Raw genomic sequence first — 19,999 nt, 5'->3', positions numbered from 1 at the left:
ACCTATAGACTTTTGGGCACTCTCCACCACTCCTCAGCTTTGAATCTATCCCTGGTTGTTAAGCTTGGCAAGCTCTTCAGAATTTTGTCTTAGAGACTGATGCTGTTGAGATACCAAGGCTGTCCCCAGTGATAAGGAGGAGCTGACGGTGCCTCCCAAATCTCCCCAGCAGGAAAGGTCCTGGCTACATTGTGCTATTGTTGTTGGGGGTGGGGGTGGCCTTCTGTGTTTGGGGTGCAGCTCTGTTGCTTGTTACATGGTAGCTATAGCTAACTCAGTGGCTGCCATGAATTCCAGTCATCCTGATGGCCACGGTCCTGGGTTTGTGTAGCCTATGGGCTCCATAGGAATGGAGTTTACATTTTCAAACATTTGTGAAAAAAGACAAAGGAGAATATACGACTGAAACCATATGTGGGTCACAAAGCTTAAAATATTTATCATCTGGCCCCTTACAGAAAAAGCTTACTGACTTCTGGTTTAACGGCTGCCTTCCATCCTTCCAGGAACCCAGTCATAAGAACATTCCTTACCTGCCCATCTGTCAGTCTCTACCCATCCACCTAGCCAGCCAGCCTTTCACCCACTCATCTGTCCTTTCATCTATTCATGCATCAAGTGACACAACCATGCACTCATTCACTCCCAATTAATCTACTACTCAAATGTCTACCCACCCATCCAACCTTCCATCCATTCCTCATCTGCCCATCCAACCAGCAATCCATCCATTCATCTATCCATTTGAATTGCCCATTCATTCTGGAAACATCCCAGGATGTTTACTGTAGGCACTGAAATAGGCCTTGGAGCCCCAAAGCTGAATAAGGCTCAGAACCGGCCCTTGAGTAGTTTTTGTTTTGCAGGGAGAGAGGGTGGAGGTGGGGAGGAGAAATCAATATGTGAACAGACAATTTACATTACTCTGTGTAAGTATAATTTGCAGAACTGTAGTTTTGTGCAGAATCTGCAGGGGCATGAGGGAGGGAAAGACATATTCACAGCTAGACATATAAACAGCTAGAGATTTTGAACAGGTGTGGCCCCTGGACACCTTCTGTCCTCTGTTTTTTCATCTAAAGCAAGTCTCTCCTAGAAGAAACCAAAAGTTCTTACCAAGGGTCGCTCCTGTGGGCTAAGGCATTGAAGGCCTGTTCAGAAGCCAGTCTGCTGATTGGGAGAGAACTCTGGAAGTTGTCACCATCCTGCCCCAGGAGAAGTTTCCTCACACAGGAGGCCCACATGACCTGGCCCCTCTCCACCTCTCTGGCAGTACCTCCTTTACCATTTTCTTCATCACTGCCTTCAGCCACACTGGCCTTGTTACTGTTCTTCAAATAACACAAATGCGTTCACATCTCACAGTTTTGCTCTTCCCTCTACTGGAGTGGCCTACCCCGATCTTCCCATTGAGGTCTCAGCTCAAGTGTTACCACTTCAAACTAGTGGTGCCCCAGAACTTAGTGGCATAAGACAACCAGTGTTGTTATGCTCACAGATTCTCTGGACTAGATATTTGGACAGGGCATGGTGGTGGGAGTTGGTCTGTGTTCCATGATGTCTGGGGCCTCAACTGGAAGATTCAAAGACTGGGGGTGACCTGATGGCTAGGAGCTGGGATCACCTGGAGGTGTCTTCATGTAGGAAGCCAAAGGCCCGTGGGACGTGACCAACTCAGCATTCCACTAGAGGCTATATGATCAAACAGCAAACTGTTTATCATGAACGCAGAATGTGGGCAAACTCATGACTGCGCCTGCCAACAGAAGGTATGCTGGAAGCATTCACTCCCTGGCGCTGAGGTTATCTACTGCGACATCTAGAGAAAGCAAGCAGTCTTGCAAGCTTACTCTGGACCGAGCAGCTGACCCCTTCTTCCACCCCCCTTCTCACAATCTCTTTTGCCTAGTGAAGACAGAGTGCTGTGTAAAGCTCAGGGCTCTTGTCCACTAGAGGCAAGGTGACCCCTTCTTCCAAATACACTCTTTTGTCTCTTATCTTTCATTCCTGCATTCACCCCCTTTATTCAGTCTCCCTAGGTCCGTGTGGGTTACACAGTAGACAAAAGAGTATATTTGGAAGAAGGGGTCTTCTTCCTTGCCTCTAGTGGACAGGTGCCCTGTCTAGAGGCACCTTGCCTCTAGTGGACAGGTGCCCTGAGCTTTACACAGTCCTCTGTATTTATTAGGCAAAAGAGATAGTGAGAAGTGGGGTGGAAGAAGGGGTCAGCTGCTCAGTCCAGAGTAGACTTGCAAGACTGCTTTCTCTAGATGTCACAATGTCACCCTCCCCATGTCCGCACCCTTGCTACAGCCTTATTGGAGGGGAGAGCACGTCCCTGCCCCTTATGCCTTTGGGCCTGGGCACGACACCTGCTGCTGTCAATGGGGTGTGTGTGGAAAGGATGATGTGCCAGTTGTGAACTTGATTCTAAGGAGCCCTCTGCCGTTTCTCCTGCCATCACCATGGGAAGAGCTTCCTGGGGCACATGCTGCCCCTTCAGCCTACGCCCCAGGATGAACACACAAGAAGCAGAGCCACCAAGACTGAGTCCAGTTTTCACTCAGCTTCCTCTGCAACTAGGACTACCCAAGGATATGAAAGGAGAAGCGCCAGGGAGTGAATGCCTCCAGCAAACCTTCTGTCGGCAGGCGCAGTCGTGAGTTTGCCCACATCCTGTGTTCATGATAAACAGTTGCTGTTTGATCATATAGCCTCCAGTGGAATGCTGAGTTGGTCACGTCCCACGGGCCTTCAGTTCCCTACATCTTCACTCACACATCAGGTGGTTGAGGCTGGCTGTTGTCCGAGACTTAAGCTGGGAGGTTGGCCAGAACACTTGTCTGTGGCCACTCCATGTGGTCTCTGCCTACGTGAGTTTGGGCTTCTGCACAGCATGGTGGCTGGGTCCTAAGAGTAAGTGTCCTGAGAGAGCAGGTAGAAGTGCATGGCATTTTTATGATCTGGCCTTGGACGTCCTGTAGCACCACTTCCACCATACCCTATGAGTTAAGACAGTCACAAAGGTCTACTCAGGTTCAACGGGAGGGGACATAGTCTCTCCTCTTCAATGGGAAGAATATCGAGCTCATATTATATAAAGACCATTGAGATAGGAGATATTGTTGTGGGCGTTGTTGGAAAAGACAGTCTACTACAGAAGTTTTTCCTAAACATTCTGTGTTGGTTAGGAACTGTGTTTGACTGCTAGTAACAAAACCCCAATTACGATGGCTTAGCTAATTTAGGGATTCTTATTTCATGTGAAATAAATCCAGAAGCAGGAGATCCAGGTCAAATTTGGCAACTCCACACAGTCTCAGGACTAAAGTTCCATCTGCAGCATCCATTTCCAAGGTTTCTTGTGAACACAGAATGGCTGCTGCAGTTCTAACCATTGCATCTATATCCCAGTCAGGAAGAAGAAGAAAGGTAGAAAAGCAACAGGTCATGCCTCCAGGCTGGGTTAGTCTCCTTGAAAACTTCACTTATCAAGCTTCTCCTTTCATATCCTTGGGTACTCCTAGTTGCAGAGGAAGCTGAGTGAAAGCTGGATTCATCTTGGTGGTTCTGCTTCTTGTGTGTTCATGCTGGGGCGTAGGCTGAAGGGGCAGCATGTGCCCCGGGAAGCTCTTCCCATGGTGATAGCAGGAGAAAGAGCAGAGGGCATCTTAGAATCAAGTTCACAACTGGCACATCATCCTTTCCACATATACCCCATTGACAGCAGCAGGTGCCATGGCCAGGCCCAAAGGCATAAGGGGCAGGGGTGTGCTCTCCCCTCCAATGAGGCTGTGGCAAGGGTGTGGACACGGGGAGGGTGACATGCTGTGGGTGTACTTACCTCCTCTGCACTCCATCTCACACCTCATTTTCTTCACACCACCTTTCACTGTTTGAAAGTACCTAATTTATGTGTTTGTCACTGGTTATGTTGTGTTTTCATTTTCATGCAGCTCACAATACTTTCTATTAATAATCCCCTTGGTGATTTCTTCTTTAACCCATGGATTGTTTAAAACTGTGTCATGTAACTTCCAAGTATTTGTATGTTTCCCACATCATCTGCTGCTGATTTCTAATTTATCCTTCTGCTAATCCCATTGTGGTTGGAAAACATATTTTGTATGGTTTCAGTCCTTTTAAATTTACTTAAATGTGTTTTATGGCCCAGCATACACCCTAGCATACCTGGAGAGTGTTCCATGTGTATTTGAGAAGGATGGGCCCTCTGCTCTTGTCGGGTGGGGTGTTCTGTGAATGCTGCGTAGGGCGAGCTGATGGATCCTTTTGAGTCTTCTGCATCCTCACTTTCTGTCCATTGTTGAGAGAGGCTTATTGACCTCTCAGCTATGGTTATTGGGTTGTATGTCTCTCCGTCAGTTGTCAGGTTTTGCTGATTGTGTTTTGGGGCTATTTTTAGGTGCTTGTTTGCTGTCTGCCTTCATCACTAAACTCTGAGCTCCTTAAGGGCAAAGAGCTGGACCGTACCCTTGTTCCCAGTGGCTTGTGAAGCCTGGTACGCAACTGATGCTCAGTATGTAGCCAATGAATGAGTGATGGTGGAGCAAGTTCTCCTCCCAGCAGTCCTATCCTTTCTTCAGTCAAAAAAAAACTTCCTGCCAGACATGGGGGTGCATGCCTGTAGTCTTAGCTACTTGGGAGGCTGAGGCAGGAGAATCGCTTGAGCCCAGGATGCAGTGGATCTTGATCGTACCTGTGAATAGCCACTGCACTCCAGCCTGAACAACATAGCAAGACCTTGTCCCTAAAAAAAAAAAAAAAACAAATTAAAATAAGAAAATAAACTTCCTGAGCACCTGGTCTGGGTGACGTATCAGGGAGTGAGTGACAGCAGGGAAAGTCTCTGCCCTCAAGGCACTGATGGTCTAGAGAGAGAGACTGGCATGAAAAAGAACAATATAACACAGTGGTGGGTGGTATACCGAGGTTTTGGGGGCTTGGAGGAGGCATCCAGCCCAGTCTTCTTGGAGTTGGAGAGGGATGCCCAGAGGAAAATGTGTTGAATAGCCAGGCGGGGGTGCAGTGAAGAAGGCTGTGCTTGGCAACGGGATCAACGTTTGTAAAGGCCCAGAGGCCTGTTAAGAATGGCACATTTAGGCCCGGTATGGTGGCTCACACCTGAAGTCCCAATTCTTTGGGAGACCAAGGTGGGAAGATTGTTTAAGGCCAGGAGTTTGAGACCAGCCTGGGAAACATAGTGAGACCCCATCACTACAAAAAAAAAAAAAAAAAAATTTAATTAGCCAGACATGGTGGCGCATGCCTGTAATCCCAGCTGCTTGGGAGGCTGAGGTGGGTGGATCACTTGAGCTTTGGAGTTGGAGGCTTCAGTGAGCTATGGGCGTACCACTGCACTCCAGCCTGGGTGGCAGAGTGAGATCCTTTCACAAACAAACAAACAAACAAACAAACACAGATGCTCAGGTTCCGCCCTCAGAGATTTCTACTTAATTGATCTGTAACAGCCTAATCATTGACATGTCAGACATTAAGCACAGTTGTGAACAAAGCTGAGCAAATCTGAAGGCGAAAACAAGTGAGTGAGGCACACTGCTCTCTCTTTGTTAGAGGGGAGGTAACAGAAACATGTAGGCTATGTGAATAGTCTGACAATGCACTATTTTATAAAAACTGTTGCTTTTTCAGCCTGGCATACGTGTAACCCAGCCCCAGCTGTGCAGTAGGTGCCCACGAGGGCTAAAGGCCTCTGGCTAAACATGGCATATTTTCTAAGAACCTCCATTTTGCTCCAGATACGTATTTTAAACAAATTAGATACAGATATATTTCAGAGACTAATGTAAAATATGTATTTTTTAAGTTAAAATAATAGACTTCAAAGACATTTCTGAGACTAGAGTAGCTCCATTCAGGCTCTGACCCCAAATTTCTGGAGTAGGACACTCGAGAGGCCCTTAGACTGACTGCTGAAGTAACCCAAGAGGGCCTCATGAAGGAGGTGGTCTTTAAAGTACCTTTGAAAGATCAGCACGATGTATATTGGATGATGGAAGCGCAGAACAAAGACACAGAGGCTGGAGAAGAGGATTCATAGAAAGCAGTAGTTCTCAAAGCATAGTCTTCAGACCAGCAGTGTCAGCATCACCTGGGAAATTGTGAGAAATGAAAATGATCCAGCCCCAGCCCAGACCTGCTGAATGGAAACTCAGGCGGAATGGAGGGTGGGCAGCAATCTGTGTTTCCCTAAGCCCGGCAGGTAATTTGGATGCACACTCAAATTGGAGAACGACTCTTACACAGAAGTGAGCTGTAAGCTGCAGAGGTGGCTACACCAGCTCCTGCAGGGACATGGTCACCAGGCCAAGGAATTTAACTTGGTGCTGAGGGCAGGAGGCGCCACGAAGAGTTTGGAGGAGAGGTGAAAAAAATGGGGAGCCCTTGCTTGTCTTCCCTCCCCAGGGGCGTGTGTTGTATACTTGTAACTCCCACCCGGATAGAACATTTCCATCATCCCAGAAGATTCCTGTAATACCCTCCCAAAGGTTATCCCTGTTTTGCTGTCTGTCACATGAGATTGGTTTAGCTTGTTCTTGAATGGAATGGAATCATAAATTATGTACTGTTACGTGTCTGGCTGCTTCAGCTCAGCAGTCTGTGAGACTGAGCCAGCTGTTGACGAGTATCAGTGTTCTTGGGTAGGGACAGCCCACAGTTGGGTTGTTTGTGCTCCTGTGCATGAACACGTGGGTGGCTTCAGTCTGGGCTATTAGAAAGCTGCTGTGAACGTCACCATAAACACCTGATGTCATTTCTCCTTGGTATTTACCCAGGAGAAGAATTGCAGGGTCACAGGGTAAGCATAGACATAGCTTTACTAGAAACTGCCAGATAGGTTAACAAAGAGGTTAAAACAATGTATATTCCCCCCAGTGTATGAGACCAGCGTTTATTCCATGCTTTTGCCAACATGTTGGTGTCGTCGGCGTCTGTACTCGTGGTCATTCTGGCGATTGTGTAGTGGTGTCTCCATGTGGCTTAATTTGCATTTCCCTGTTGATTAATAAAATTGAATCCTTCGTTCTGTTTATTAGCCATTTGGGAAGGCTTTTGAATGTTTCTTTTGCTGTTTTTAAAAAATTGAGGTATCTTTTTTGTATTGCTCTTAGGAGCTCTTTAAGTATTCTGGACACAAGTCTACCTTCAGATCTGGGGATTGTACATATTCTCTCCATCTGTGACTTTCTTACCCAGTTTTTTTTAACAGCTTTATTGAGATACAAGTCTCATACTGTGCATTTCAGCCCCTTGAAGTGTAAAAGTTCATGGTTTTCAGTATATTCTCAGCATTACGCGATCATTGCACACACAGCTACACACTCCACCCAAACCATGCTCCACCCCTCAGCTCCTCTTCCGCCTCGGGGCCTTTGCACCTGCCATCCCTTCTGCCTGGGATGCTTGCCTCTTGTCTCAGCATAGGCACTGCCTCCTTGGAAGGCTTTCCCACGGCCAAGCCGGGTCTCCCTTTTCTGGTTTGCTGGGTCGTTTGCTTTTCCCCGTCATAACACTTAGACCCCTGTGTTGAAATAGTCTTTTTACTCATGGCTTTGAAACAATTACTCAGGTTGCAAACTCTGAGAGCAGAAGTGCCTCTCTCCATGCTCCCACTGTCTCCTCAGGGCTTGCAAAGCCCTGTACAATTGACAAAGCAGGTACTACAAATATTTGCTGAAGGAATAAAGGAATGAGGACTGGGTGCCTCCTGCCCCCTTCCTCCCACTCAGATGGCTGCCGGGACCCCCAGGTGTGATTATGGGCCCGAGTTGATGAGTTGATGAGATAGCAGAACCCTTTCAGGGAGTGATGGATGGTGAGGCTGGCACTTAGCACTCTCAGCTGGTGCATGAGTTTTAAGAACGGATGTTTGTGGCAATTCTGATTATGCTCTAGTTTTTGAAATGAGTCATGTTGGTGATGGCCATCCTGCCCATTGGGACTGAGTCGATTCAGTGAGAATTAATTACAGATGAGAAACCAGCTTGGAGAGCAATTAATATTTAAGCTCCCTGGAGAGTGATGCAAATGCAGCCGGTCTTGTCTTTGCCTGTTCTTCCTTTTCTTTCTCTGCACTGTACAACTGACAAAGCAGTTGTAATCATCAGGAAGAGCCTCTCTGCAGCCTCCTGCTATACTTTGTGGTACTGTTATCCCCATTTTGCAGGTGAGGAAACCGAGGCTCAGACAGGTGACAGCTTGCCTAGTCGTCCAATACCCTGTGGAGTATCTGGGCTTGAACCCAGCCCAGAACAAATAAGAGTGGGTTGAAAGCCCTGTCAGACAGTGCCCACGCAAGAAGGGTCATTGCCCTCATCAGGATACAGGGCTGTTTTTCTTTCTTTTCCTGGGATGCCAAGGCTGAGAAGAGCCTGCAGGGCTGGAGGTTGGGTCCTAAATATGAAGACTCACAGGGAAAGAGTTTGGAGTCCTCCTGTCCCAGGTCAGCAGGGAAACCTCCACCCCAGGCTCAGAATGACCCCAGTACCCCAGAGCCAGCTGTGGCAGAAGTCAGAATTACCCACCACCTCCATTCAGCCATCGTCTGCACCTGCTGCCCTACTCACAACCCTCGCCTCCTGTGCCCTCTAAAACATGCTTTCAGGAAAGGCTCTGATAGCTCCTATATGAGGACATTCAGTTTCTCTTTACAGGTTAGCCATGTGGCCTCCTCATAGAAACACACATACGTTCATCACAGAGAGTCCATTTGTTAGTTTAAGACTCAGCCACTTGAGGGTTTCTGACCTTCATGTTGGGGCTAGAGGTTTCCCAAGACCTTGAATTGCGCTGGACTGGGGCAGGAACCAGCTCATCCTCCCTCCTTGGGACTGCGAACCAGGGAGGGCCGCCCTCCATGTGCCCTCCCTGTAGTTCCGGGCAGAGCAGGCCATCAGCAGGAGGTCAGCACAGGACAGGATGAGGTGTTCAGGAAGCACAGACATTTTAAAACCCCACATCTGCTCTCCTTGTCTGATGGCGCAGGCACACACCTCTGGGCAGATGTTGGAGGCACAGTGTAAGCGGGTCTCTCAGTCTCTACATCTCACCATGGAGCCCTCCTTCCTTCTCCCTTCCTGCCCCTTCCCTCCTTCCTTCCTTCTCTTCCTCTCATTCTCCCCTTCTCTCTCTCTCTCTCTCTCTCTCTCTCTCTCCCTCCCTCTCTGTCATGCCTGTTCACTGGCTCTGCTTCCTTGTTTTTCTTTCTCTCTCTCTCTCTCCCTGTTTCCCTCTCTCTGTCCTATGCCACCTCCCTGTCCTTTTTTCTACTCCTCACTGTTCCCCTGCAGGGAGGGGTAGAAAAGCCTCTAGGCCTTCACTTGGGGAGAGAAGGCCAGAAAGGCTTCCTGGAGGAAGGGCTGTCCATCCTCTCTCAGGCACTTCCCACTTCTAGATCCTTATATTCAAAAGACCTTTATTTTATTTTTTTGAGACACGGTCTAGCTCCATCACCCAGGCTGGAGTGCAGTGGCACCATCACAACTCACTGCAGTCTCAACCTCCCAGATTCAAGTGATGCTGCCACCTCAGCATCCCAGGTAGCTGGACCTATAGGCGTGCACCACCGTGCCTGGAGAATTTTTAAATTTTTTGCAGAGTCTTGTCATGTTGCCCAGGCTGGTCTCCATCCAACTCTTAGGCTCAAGTGATCCTCCTCGGCCTTTGAAGGTGCTGGGATTACAGATGTGAACCACTGCTTCTGGCCTAAAGAAGACCTTTCCAGCAGTAGAAGCTGTCCAGCAGGCCGGGCGCGGTGGCTCATGCCTGTAATCCCAACACTTTGGGAGGCCAAGGCGGGCAGATCACCTGAAGTCAGGAGTTTGAGACCAGCCTGGCCAACATGGTGAATCCCTGTCTCTACTAAAAATACAAAAATTTAGCCAGGCGTGACAGCAGGCGCCTGTCGTCTCAGGTATTCAGGAGGCTGAGGCAGGAGAATCACTTGGACCCGGGAGGTGCAGGTTGCAGTGAGCCGAGATCGTGCCACTGCACTCCAGACTGGGCAACAAGAGTAAAACTCCATTTAAAAAAAAAGAAAAAAGAAAAAAAGAAAGAAAGAAAATAAAAGGAAAAGAAAAGAAAAGAAAGGAGAAAAGAAAAGAAATGAAACTGTCTAGCAGTGGAGTGAGATGTCCTGCCCCATAGTGAGCTCCCATCGGGGAGACAATCCAACAAGGCAGAGGAATCATCTTTCCTGAGCGTGGAAGGTGATTTGAAATTCTCCATTTGGGCAAGAGTGCGTGATCTCTGACCCTGGGATTTTCCCAGTATGCATTGCTCCACAGCTCAAGGTGGTTTCAGGATTCCCCACCCCCACCCCAGCCATGTATTTAAAACTGGAGCTAGGCCTCATGCAAGAGCAAATGTATTTGAAGATAAAATATTTTTCTTATAAGAAAGAAATCTTATATTCTTTATAAATTTTTATTTAATTTATTTAAAAATGCATAATAGATGTACTTAGTTTTAGGGTATGTGATCATTTAATATGTTTATATCATTTGTAAAGAGCAAATCAGTATACTCAGAATATGTATCACCTTAAATATTTGTCTTTATGCTGGAAGCAATCAGATTATTCTCTTCTAGTTATTTTATTTATTTATTTATTTGTATATTTTTTAGAGGCAGGGTCTCACTTTGTCACCCAGGTTGGAGTGTAGTGACACAACCATAGCTCACTGCAGCCTGGAACTCCTGGGCTCAAGCCATCTTCCTGCTTCAGCAAATACCTGGAACTACAGTGATGCGCCAGCAAGCCTAGCTAACCTTTTAAATTTTTGGTAAAGACGGAGTCTCACTATATTGCCCAGGCTAGTCTTGAATTCCTGACTTCAAGTAGTCCTCCCACCTTGGCTTCCCAAAGTGCTGGGATCATAGGTGTTAGTAGCCACCATGCCTGGCCTCTTCTAGCTATTTCAAAATGTACAATCTGTTATTGTAACTATAGTCATCATACTGATTTATCTAATACTGGGTCTTATTTCTTTTTCTTTCTTTCTTTTTTTTTTTTTTTTGAGACAGAGTCTTGCTCTTTTGCCCAGGCTGGAGTGCAGTGGTGGTGCAATCTCAGCTCACTGCAACCTCCGCCTCCCAGGTTCAAGCGATTCTCCTGCCTCAGCCTCTTGAGTAGCTGGGATTACAGGCACCGGCCATCACGCCTGGCTAATTTTGTATTTTTAGTAGAGACAGGGTTTCACCATGTTGGCCTGGTTGGTCTCGAACTCCTGACCTCAGGTGATCTACCTGCCTCTGCCCTCCAAAGTGCTGGGATTACAGGTGTGAACCACCGTGCCCAGCCTTATTTCTTTTATCAGAATGTATATCTTTACCCATTAATCATCCTGTCTTCATTGCCACCCTCTTCCCACCTTAGTAACCACCAGCCTACTTTCTATCTTCATGAGATCCACTTTTTTAGCTACCACATATGAGTGAGAACATGCGATATTTGTCTTTCTTTGCTTGGTTTATTTCACTTACATAATGACCTCCAGTTCCATTCATGTTGCTGCAAATGACAGGATTTCATCCTTTTTCATGGCTGAATTCTATTCCATTGTGTATATATACCACATTTTCTTTATCCATTCATCTGTTGAGGTGTACTTAGGTTGAATCCATACTTCAGTTATTGTGAATAGTGCTGCGAAAAACAAGTGAGTGCAGCTATCTTTTTGATATATTTGGTTTTCTTTCTTTTAAATATCTACTCAGTAGTGGAATTGCTGGAACATTGGTAGTTCTTTTTTTTTTTTTTAATCTTTTTTTTTGAAACAGGGTCTCAGTCTGTCACCCAGGCTGGAGTACAGTGACATAATCTTGGCTCACTGCAGGATTGACCTCCTGGGCTCAAGCAATCCTCCTGCCTCAGCTTCCTAACTAGCTGAGACCCCAGACACAGGTTCAGCTAATTTTTTTTTTTTTTTTTTTTTAAGAGATGTGATCTTGCTATGTTGCCCAGGCTGGTCTTGAACTTCTGGCCTCAAGTGATCCTTCTAGTACTATTTTTAGTGTTTTCGGGACCTTCATACAGTTCTCCATAGTGGCTGTACTATTTCACATTCTCGCTAACAAGGGTCCCCTTTTCTCTGCATCCTTGCCAACATCTGTTATTGCCTGTCTTTTTGATAAAAGGCATTTTAACAGGGGTAAGATGATTCCTTGTTGTAGTTTTGGTTTGCATTTCTCTGATGATTGTGATGTTGAGCCTTTTGCGTCTACCTATTGACCATTTGTATGTCTTTTTTAGAGAAATATCTGTTTTAGATCTTTTGCCCATTTTTAAATCGGATTTTTTGGGCTTTTTTGATATTTGAATTGTGTGAGCGCCTTCTGTATTTTGGTTGTTAATCCTTTGTCAGATGAATAGATTGTACGTATTTTCTCTCATTCTGTGGGTTGTCCCTTTACTTTGTTGATTGTTTCCTTTGCTGTGCAGAAACTTTTTAGAGTGATGTAATCCCATTTGTCTGTTTTTGCTTTGGTTGCCTGTGCTTTTGAGGTCTTGTGCAGAAAATCTTCACCTAGTCCAGTGTTCTAGGACATTTCCCCAATGTTTTCTTCTAGTTGCTTCATAGTTGGAGGTCTGAGATTTAAGTCTTTAATCCATTTTGATTTGGCTTTTGTGTATAGTGATAGATAGAGGTCTAGTTTCATTCTTCTGCATATAGTTATTCAGTTTTCCCAGCACCATTTATGGAAGAGACTGTCCTTTCCCCAGTGTATGTTCTTGGCACCCTTGTCAAAGATGACTGTGATTGTGTGGATTTGTATCTGGGTTCACAGACAACAAGATCTGGTTTCAGGGTTTTTGTTTTGTTTTTTGAAACAGGGTGTTGCTCTGTCACCCAGGCTGGAGTGTAGTGGTCCAATCAGAGTTTACTGTAGGCTTGACCTCCTGAGCTCAGCTGATCCTCCCAGCCTTCCAAGAAGCTGGGACCACAGGCACCTGCCACCCCATCCAGCTAATTTTTGTATTTTTTGTAGAGATGGGGTTTTGTCATGCTGCCCACGCTGATCTCAAACTCCTAGGTGCAAGTGATCTCCCGGCCTTGGCCCTAAGTGCTGATATTAAAGTGCTGATATGAAAGCTGACAAGATCTTATACTCAGAAAAAAGTAAAGACTCCACCAAGAAACTAATAGAACTGATAAATAAATTCAGCAAAGTTGCAGAATACAAAGTCAGCATACAAAAATCAGTGGCATTTCCATATACCCAAAGTGAACAATCTGAAAAAGAAATCAAGAAAGCAATCCCATTTATCTTGGCTACAAAGGATATAAAATACCTACGAATCAATTTAACCAAAGAAATGAAAGATCTAGACAAGGAAAACCACAAAACACTGATGAAAGAAATTGAAGAGGACACACAAAAATGAGAAGATGTTTCATGCTCATGGATTAGAAGAACTAATATTGCTAAAATGACAGTACTACCCAAGGCAATTTATAAATCCAATACAATCCCTATCAAAATATCAGTGACATTCTTCACAAAAGTAGAAAAAGTCCTAAGATTTATATGGAACCACAAAAGACCCCCAACAGCCAAAGCAATCCCGAACAAAAAGAACAAAGCTGGAAGCATCACACTACCTGACTTCAAAATTTACTACGAAGTTTTAGTCACCAAATCAGCATAGTACTTGCATTAAAAACAGGATACATGGAACAGACTAGAGAACCCAGATACAACTTTTTTGTTTGTTTTTTGTTTTTTGTTTGTTTGTTTTTGAGACGGAGTTTTGCTCTCGTTGCCCAGCCTGGAGTGCAATGGCGCAATCTCGGCTCACCGAGGCACCCTCCACCTCCTGGGTTCAAGTGATTCTCGTGCCTCAGCCTCCCGAGTAGCTGGGATTACAGGCATGCACCACAAGATGGCCCAGCTAATTTTTGTATTTTTAGTAGAGACAGGGTTTCTCCATGTTGGTCAGGCTGGTCTCGAACTCCTGACCTCAGGTGATCTGCCCGCCTCAGCCTCCCAAAGTACTGGGATTATAGGCGTGAGCCACCACGCCCAGCTCCCAGATATACTTTTTATATTTATTAAATTGAGTTTAGTTTTAGAATTACATTAATCATGATAGATTTTAGAAAATAGAGACAAGAAGATAAACAGTCATTCCTAATGCTATACTCCTGGACAGCCACTGTTTGCATGTCATCCTGTTTTCTTTTAGTTTTCTCCTCTACTCACTTTTTACACAGTTATATCAGGGTGTAGAAACAGCTCTGCACCCCTTCTTGATTGCTGAACACTATGATGTGAATATTTCTACATAGCCACCACCTTTATCATTTTTAGTCACCTCTTAATACACCATGGGGTAGATGCCTATAGTTTCCTTAGACTTCTTTTTGAAACAGCATAGCACATGAACCTCTTCAAAGATGGATAATGAGAAAGCAAAAGCTGCTCCTTTTTTTTTTTTTTTTTTGAGATGGAGTCTCGCTCTGTTGCCCAGGCTGGAGTATAGTGGTGTGCTCTCGGCTCATTGCAAGCTCCGCCTCCTGGGTTCACACCATTCTCCTGCCTCAGCCTCCCGAGTAGCTGGGACTACAGGCACCCGCCACCATGCCCGGCTAATTTTTTTTGTATTTTTAGTAGAGACGGGGTTTCACCGTGTTAGCCAGGATGGTCTCAATCTCCTGACCTCGTGATCCACCCGCCTCAGCCTCCCAAAGTGCTGGGATTACAGGCGTGAGCCACTGTGCCCGGCCAGCCTTCTGCTTCTTTAGAGAAGGAATTACCCAATCTCTCACCCATCTTGTAAAAGAAGTGTTCACCAAGTGGCCACAAGGAGAGGAGAGCGAGTGTGTGTTGAGCCCTGCTCTGTGCCAGGCGTTGGGTTGGATGCTCTTTGGGTGTCAGCTCAGGCAACCCTATGGTCGCCAGGTGCGTGTGGTCATCTCTGCTTTGTAGGTGAGACTGTTGGGTCTGGAGACACTGGCTTAAGTTCTCGCTGCTGTCTTCACATAAGCCAGGGCTCCAAAGCCCCAGGGGAAATCTGCCAAGGAGGACTTGTGCTCAGTCCTATCAACCTGTGGGTAACAGGCCTTTTGGTGTTTCAGGATTTCCATGGAGCTGTCATGAGGGCCTTGGATGACATGGACCATGAAGGCAGAGACACATCGGCCCGGGAGGAGCTGAGGCAGGGCCTGAGCGAACTCCCAGCCATCCACGACCTTCACCAAGGCATCCTGGAGGAGCTAGAGGAAAGGCTGTCAAATTGGTGAGCAGTCCCTGGACCCCCCAGGCTCCACTTTTGTTGCATTGAGGGAATGGAGACGGATAAAACACCACCGTATGAAATGGTATCTCCATTTGATGGATGGGAAAGCCGAACTCAGAAGTGTTAAGTCATTTGCTCAAAGTAAAATAACTGTGCAAGGGTTGAGCTGGGATCTGCATGCAGGGATATGACTCCAGGCCCCCGCTTCTAACCCCGCGTTGGTTACAAGGCTGAGTTCTCACTGTCCCATCCCCATCCCTGGCTGCAGGGAGAGCCAGCAGAAGGTAGCTGACATCTTCCTGGCCCGGGAGCAGGAGTTTGATCACCACGCCACTCATATCCTGCAGTTCGACAGGTACCTAGGTCTGCTCAGTGAAAATTGCCTCCACTCTCCCCGGCTGGCAGCTGCTGTCCGTGAATTTGAGGTGGGTTCCTTGGTCCTCTGAGACCCTGCTATAAGGATGCAGGGGTTGAGGTGGGCGAAGGGCTTAATGCAAATCAATGGGACATCTTGGTAGGTCTGGGGATGGGGAGCAGACAGGGAAGACCTGGCCAGAGGGATGAGAGGATGACCCATCAGGAAGGAGAACCCAGAATCCAGAACATCTGCTGTTGGGCAGCAGATGACAGTGCAGTGAGCACCACCCACAGTAAGGGTCTTGGGTAGTTTTCTTGTCTCAGTTGAAAAGCACCAACCAAACCAGAGCCCCAGCCATGGAGTGTTCAAGGAAATTCCCAACACTAGCCACGAACTGGGGATCCAGTTTTCCTGGGCAGAAAAATGGAGAGCTTTCCTCCATTGCTAACATTAAGAGCAGAACAGGGACTAGGAGAGGCTTGATACTGAGTGTAGCACCAACTGGGAGCATGATGGCTAATCCAGGCCGGGCTAATCCAGGAGGGCTTCCTGCAGGAGGAAAACCTGGTTTTGGAGATGAGGGAGAAGTTCAGCTGGCCCGGGAAGAGGTGTGGATGGGACAGTGTATGTGGGCTGCTGTGAGCGTGTGCGCTCAGGAGGGGTTTCTGATAAGGTTTTTCCTCCCCTGTCTTGAGAACAGCAGAGTGTACAAGGAGGCAGCCAGACTGCGAAGCATCGGCTGCTGCGGGTGGTTCAGCGCCTCTTCCAGTACCAAGTGCTCCTCACAGGTGGGCCCCACAGGAGGTCAATGGGGATTGAGGTGGCGGGGCAGGGAAGGCCCCTGAGGAGGGGTGGAGGGGACTGTGGCGACCTCGCCTCTGACCATGGCAGGCAGGTGTTGGGGAAGGGTGGCGTCTGCCATCACCTTTCCCTCCAGTTGAGCTTTGAAGCCCCTGAACCACCTCCTGCCACCTTAGAAAGCTCCCTCCAGTGGCCACCCCCTCGTAAAACACAAAAACCCAACAACACCCCTCCCCAGCTTGCACTTCCTCCCTGCCTCAGCTGGCCATCTCATTTCACTGAAGCCACGCCTGTCAGCAGAGTCCTCCTTGTGGCCACATTAGTGGACATTATCAGCCTTGGCCTTGCTGGACCCATGACCACTGCCTGCTTCTCGAGTCCTTTCTTCCCGGGGTTTCTGTGGTATACTGTCTCCCACTTGCCTCCCATCTCTCTTTCCCTTCTCTGTCTGTGCTGGTGGCCTTCCGTCCTCCACTGCCCCATAAACGTCAGAGCTTCTCAGGGCTCAGTCCTGGGTCCCCTTCCCTTCCCTCTCTATGCCCTTTCCTGTATCTCTGCCCACTGGAAACACCCATTCCTCTGTTCTGAGCTCTAGACCCATTTATTCAACTGCCTCCCAAATGGATAAAGACCCCTGCCCTGGGAAACTGATGTCCTAATGAAAGAGATAGACAGTACATAAGTAGGCATGGATATGTAATTCCAGGTAGAAACTGGGACTCCTCAAAAATACATTAGGGCCAGGGACTAGAGAATTCATTCATCTAATCCAAGAACTATTTATTGAGCACCTCATATGCACCATTTCCCACGCTGGATACTGGAGATGCAACAGTAAATCGAACAGCAAACTCAGTGACACTGTGGAGCTTACACCCCTAGACAAGCAATTAAGAAAGACAAAAGATAAGGTATGTTAGGAACTCTTAAGAAGAATAAAGCAAGTTAAGGAGACAGAGGGAACAGGGCAGCTGTGTTAGACTCAGCAATCAGGGAAGACCTCTCTGAGGAGGCGGCATTGGACAGAGATCTCAGTAAAGCGAGGACATGAGCCATATGAAGATCTGAAGAGAGTGCCAGGCAGAGGGAACAGCAAGTACAAAAGGCCCTGGGGTAGAAACAAGCTTGGCACATTCAAGAAAGCCATCATGGCCAGAATAGAACGAGCAGATGGACAAGCAGTCACTGGGGAGGGGCTGGAGGATGTAGAGCTTCTTGAAGATGGATTCACCTTGTTGTGTCTGTCTCCAAGGCATGGCCCAGTGCCAGGCAGGTGCTCAGTGGGTATCTGTTGGAGAAGCGAGGGACAAGCAGCTGTGGCAGCAATGCTGCCGGTGGTACTGGGGGCCTGGTTTCATGCTGGCATGGTATTGTGATGGGGCCAGCAGGGGAGAGAGGGTAGATGCCTCACTCTTCTTGAACTTCCAACTCTGGCAAGAGAGCGGGTGGCCACAGCTGTGGGCAGAGGGTGCTGACCTCGCCAGTGGCTGACTCCTGGCTCTTGTCCTGCCAACAGACTATTTAAACAACCTTTGCCCGGACTCCGCCGAGTACGACAATACACAGGGTGAGTTCAGCATGAACGCGGAGGGAGGTCCTAGAGCCTGCTCTGCCTCCTTGCCCCAAAGCCTGGACCCTGCCCCAAGTCCAAGGCCCAGGACATAGTCCCCTCCCCACCAGCTGGTGGGTTCTGTATATGACATGTCTGGGACTTCTGTGAGAGCCCCCAGCTCTTCTGAGATGAGTCCCCCGTCACCTCAGCTGTGGGGACATCCTAGGATGAGAGGACATCCCGTTAGAGGGGATGGGGGGGTCACTGGAATTTGGTGATTAGGGGGTGGTGCTGAGTCTGAAAAGCTCACCACAGTCTCCCTGTTTCCTCCCAATTCGATGTGGCTATCCCTGTGTATCACCTGCCAGGGTGGTCCCTATTATATTCAGTTTATAGCCAGGGAAACTGAGGCATGCATAACAGTGGTCAAATCGCTATCAAGGTCACTTCGGCAGTAGTGGCCAAGCTGGGCTTGAGGCCTGGGACCTGACACTGCAGTGGAGAAAATTGATGCCCCTCATGCAATGGCCCAACTCCTGCTCTGTGTCCCTCCCCAGGTGCACTGAGCCTCATCTCCAAAGTCACAGACCGTGCCAACGACAGCATGGAGCAAGGGGTGAGTGCAGCCCGGTGGCCCCCTTCCTCAGACACAGGTTCCAGGCACCTCCCCACCAGCTCCGGTCAGCCTTCCGATGCCCACTCCTAGGGGCTGCAGGCAACCATCTCTCTTCTGGGACTCTGCAGAGAGCCGTGGGTTCTGGCTCTGACACTTGATGTGTGACCTCAGGCACTGTGTGCCCCTCTCTGTGCCTCTGGTTCACTGTTCAAACAATGAGAATGGCTGCAGACTTGTGGAGACCTGATAAGCAATGCCCCGATTGTGGTCTGAGGCCACCCACATCAGCTCCTGGGGTGTTTGTAAACTCCTAGTTCCTGGGCATACCTTAGATCCTCCCAGTCAGAGCTTCTGCATGTAGGATCTAGAGAGCTGCATTTTTAACAAGCACCCTGGGTAAATGTTAGGACCACAAAAGTTTGAGAATCACTAGTCCACTAGAATATGTGGCTCTAAGCACAGATCTGATTCTGACTGTGTGTGACTCCGTCTGTTAGACACTGGGTTTCTGCCAAAGAGGGCAGAGTTGATCCTGCATCCCAGCTCCATTCACGTGGTCACCAGGGTTACTTGCGTCCACATGCTCACTGTCCTGCTAAGCTGTAGGCATGCCAGCGCTCTGTGTTGAGAATGGTTCCAAGCCTGAGACCTAGGTCACTGGAAAAGAGTTCAGTGACCAGGTAGTCATGTCTTCTGCAGGCACAGAAGGGAAATGATGACCATGTGTGCCAAGGAGGTGCTATGCTTTGCTGTGACAGAGACACAGGGCATGCATACAGTGAGTCATCCACAGGCAGAGGAGGAGGGGAAATTGCATTTATTGGACACCTGCTATGTGTCAGACCTTGTGCTGTGTTGGGGACTGGAGATACAAGCCCTGGAGGAAACCTCTGCTTAGTGGAGTAATAAATATGTGGATACAAATGACTATGATAAATGTCATGGGAGAATGCCACAGGGTTCAGAGAAGGGAGGCGGCCCTTCCAGCCGAGGTTGCCAGAGAGATGATATGGGCCAGGTGTGGTGGCTCACGCCTGTAATCCCAGCACTTTTGGAGGCTGAGGCAGGTGGATCACTTGAGGTCAGGAGTTCAAGACCAGCCTGGTCAACATGATGAAACCCTGTCTCTATTTAAAATACAAAACTTAAACAGGTGTGGTGGCATGCACCTTTAGTCCCAGCTATTCGGGAGGCTGAGGCTAGAGAATCGCTTGAACCCGGGAGGCGGAGTTTGCAGTGACCTGAGACCATGGCACTGCACTCCAGCCTGGGCGACAGAGTGAGACTCCATCTAAAAAAAAAAATAGATGCTTTGGAGGTGTCCCCGTAGGGAGGATTTGCACACATGTTGCACACATGCCAGGAAGGCAGAGGGAGAAAAGGGGTGCCAGA

At 47.9% G+C, this 19,999-nt stretch overlaps 1 protein-coding gene across 1 annotated transcript in view; it reads left to right on the top strand.

Annotated features, from left to right (window-relative positions):
• Window positions 1–19,999, top strand: part of FGD5 (FYVE, RhoGEF and PH domain containing 5) — a 124,971-nt gene that overhangs the window by 73,576 nt on the left and 31,396 nt on the right. Inside the window, 5 exon segments of the mRNA XM_010381519.2 lie at window positions 15,120–15,280; window positions 15,549–15,705; window positions 16,339–16,426; window positions 17,956–18,006; window positions 18,549–18,607. Of these exon segments, the coding sequence (XP_010379821.2) occupies window positions 15,120–15,280; window positions 15,549–15,705; window positions 16,339–16,426; window positions 17,956–18,006; window positions 18,549–18,607 (516 nt within the window).

This window comes from Rhinopithecus roxellana, chromosome 1, assembly GCF_007565055.1.
Source record: "Rhinopithecus roxellana isolate Shanxi Qingling chromosome 1, ASM756505v1, whole genome shotgun sequence".
Classification (NCBI taxonomy): Eukaryota; Metazoa; Chordata; class Mammalia; order Primates; family Cercopithecidae; genus Rhinopithecus; species Rhinopithecus roxellana.
This window is presented reverse-complemented; position numbering and strand designations above follow the sequence as displayed.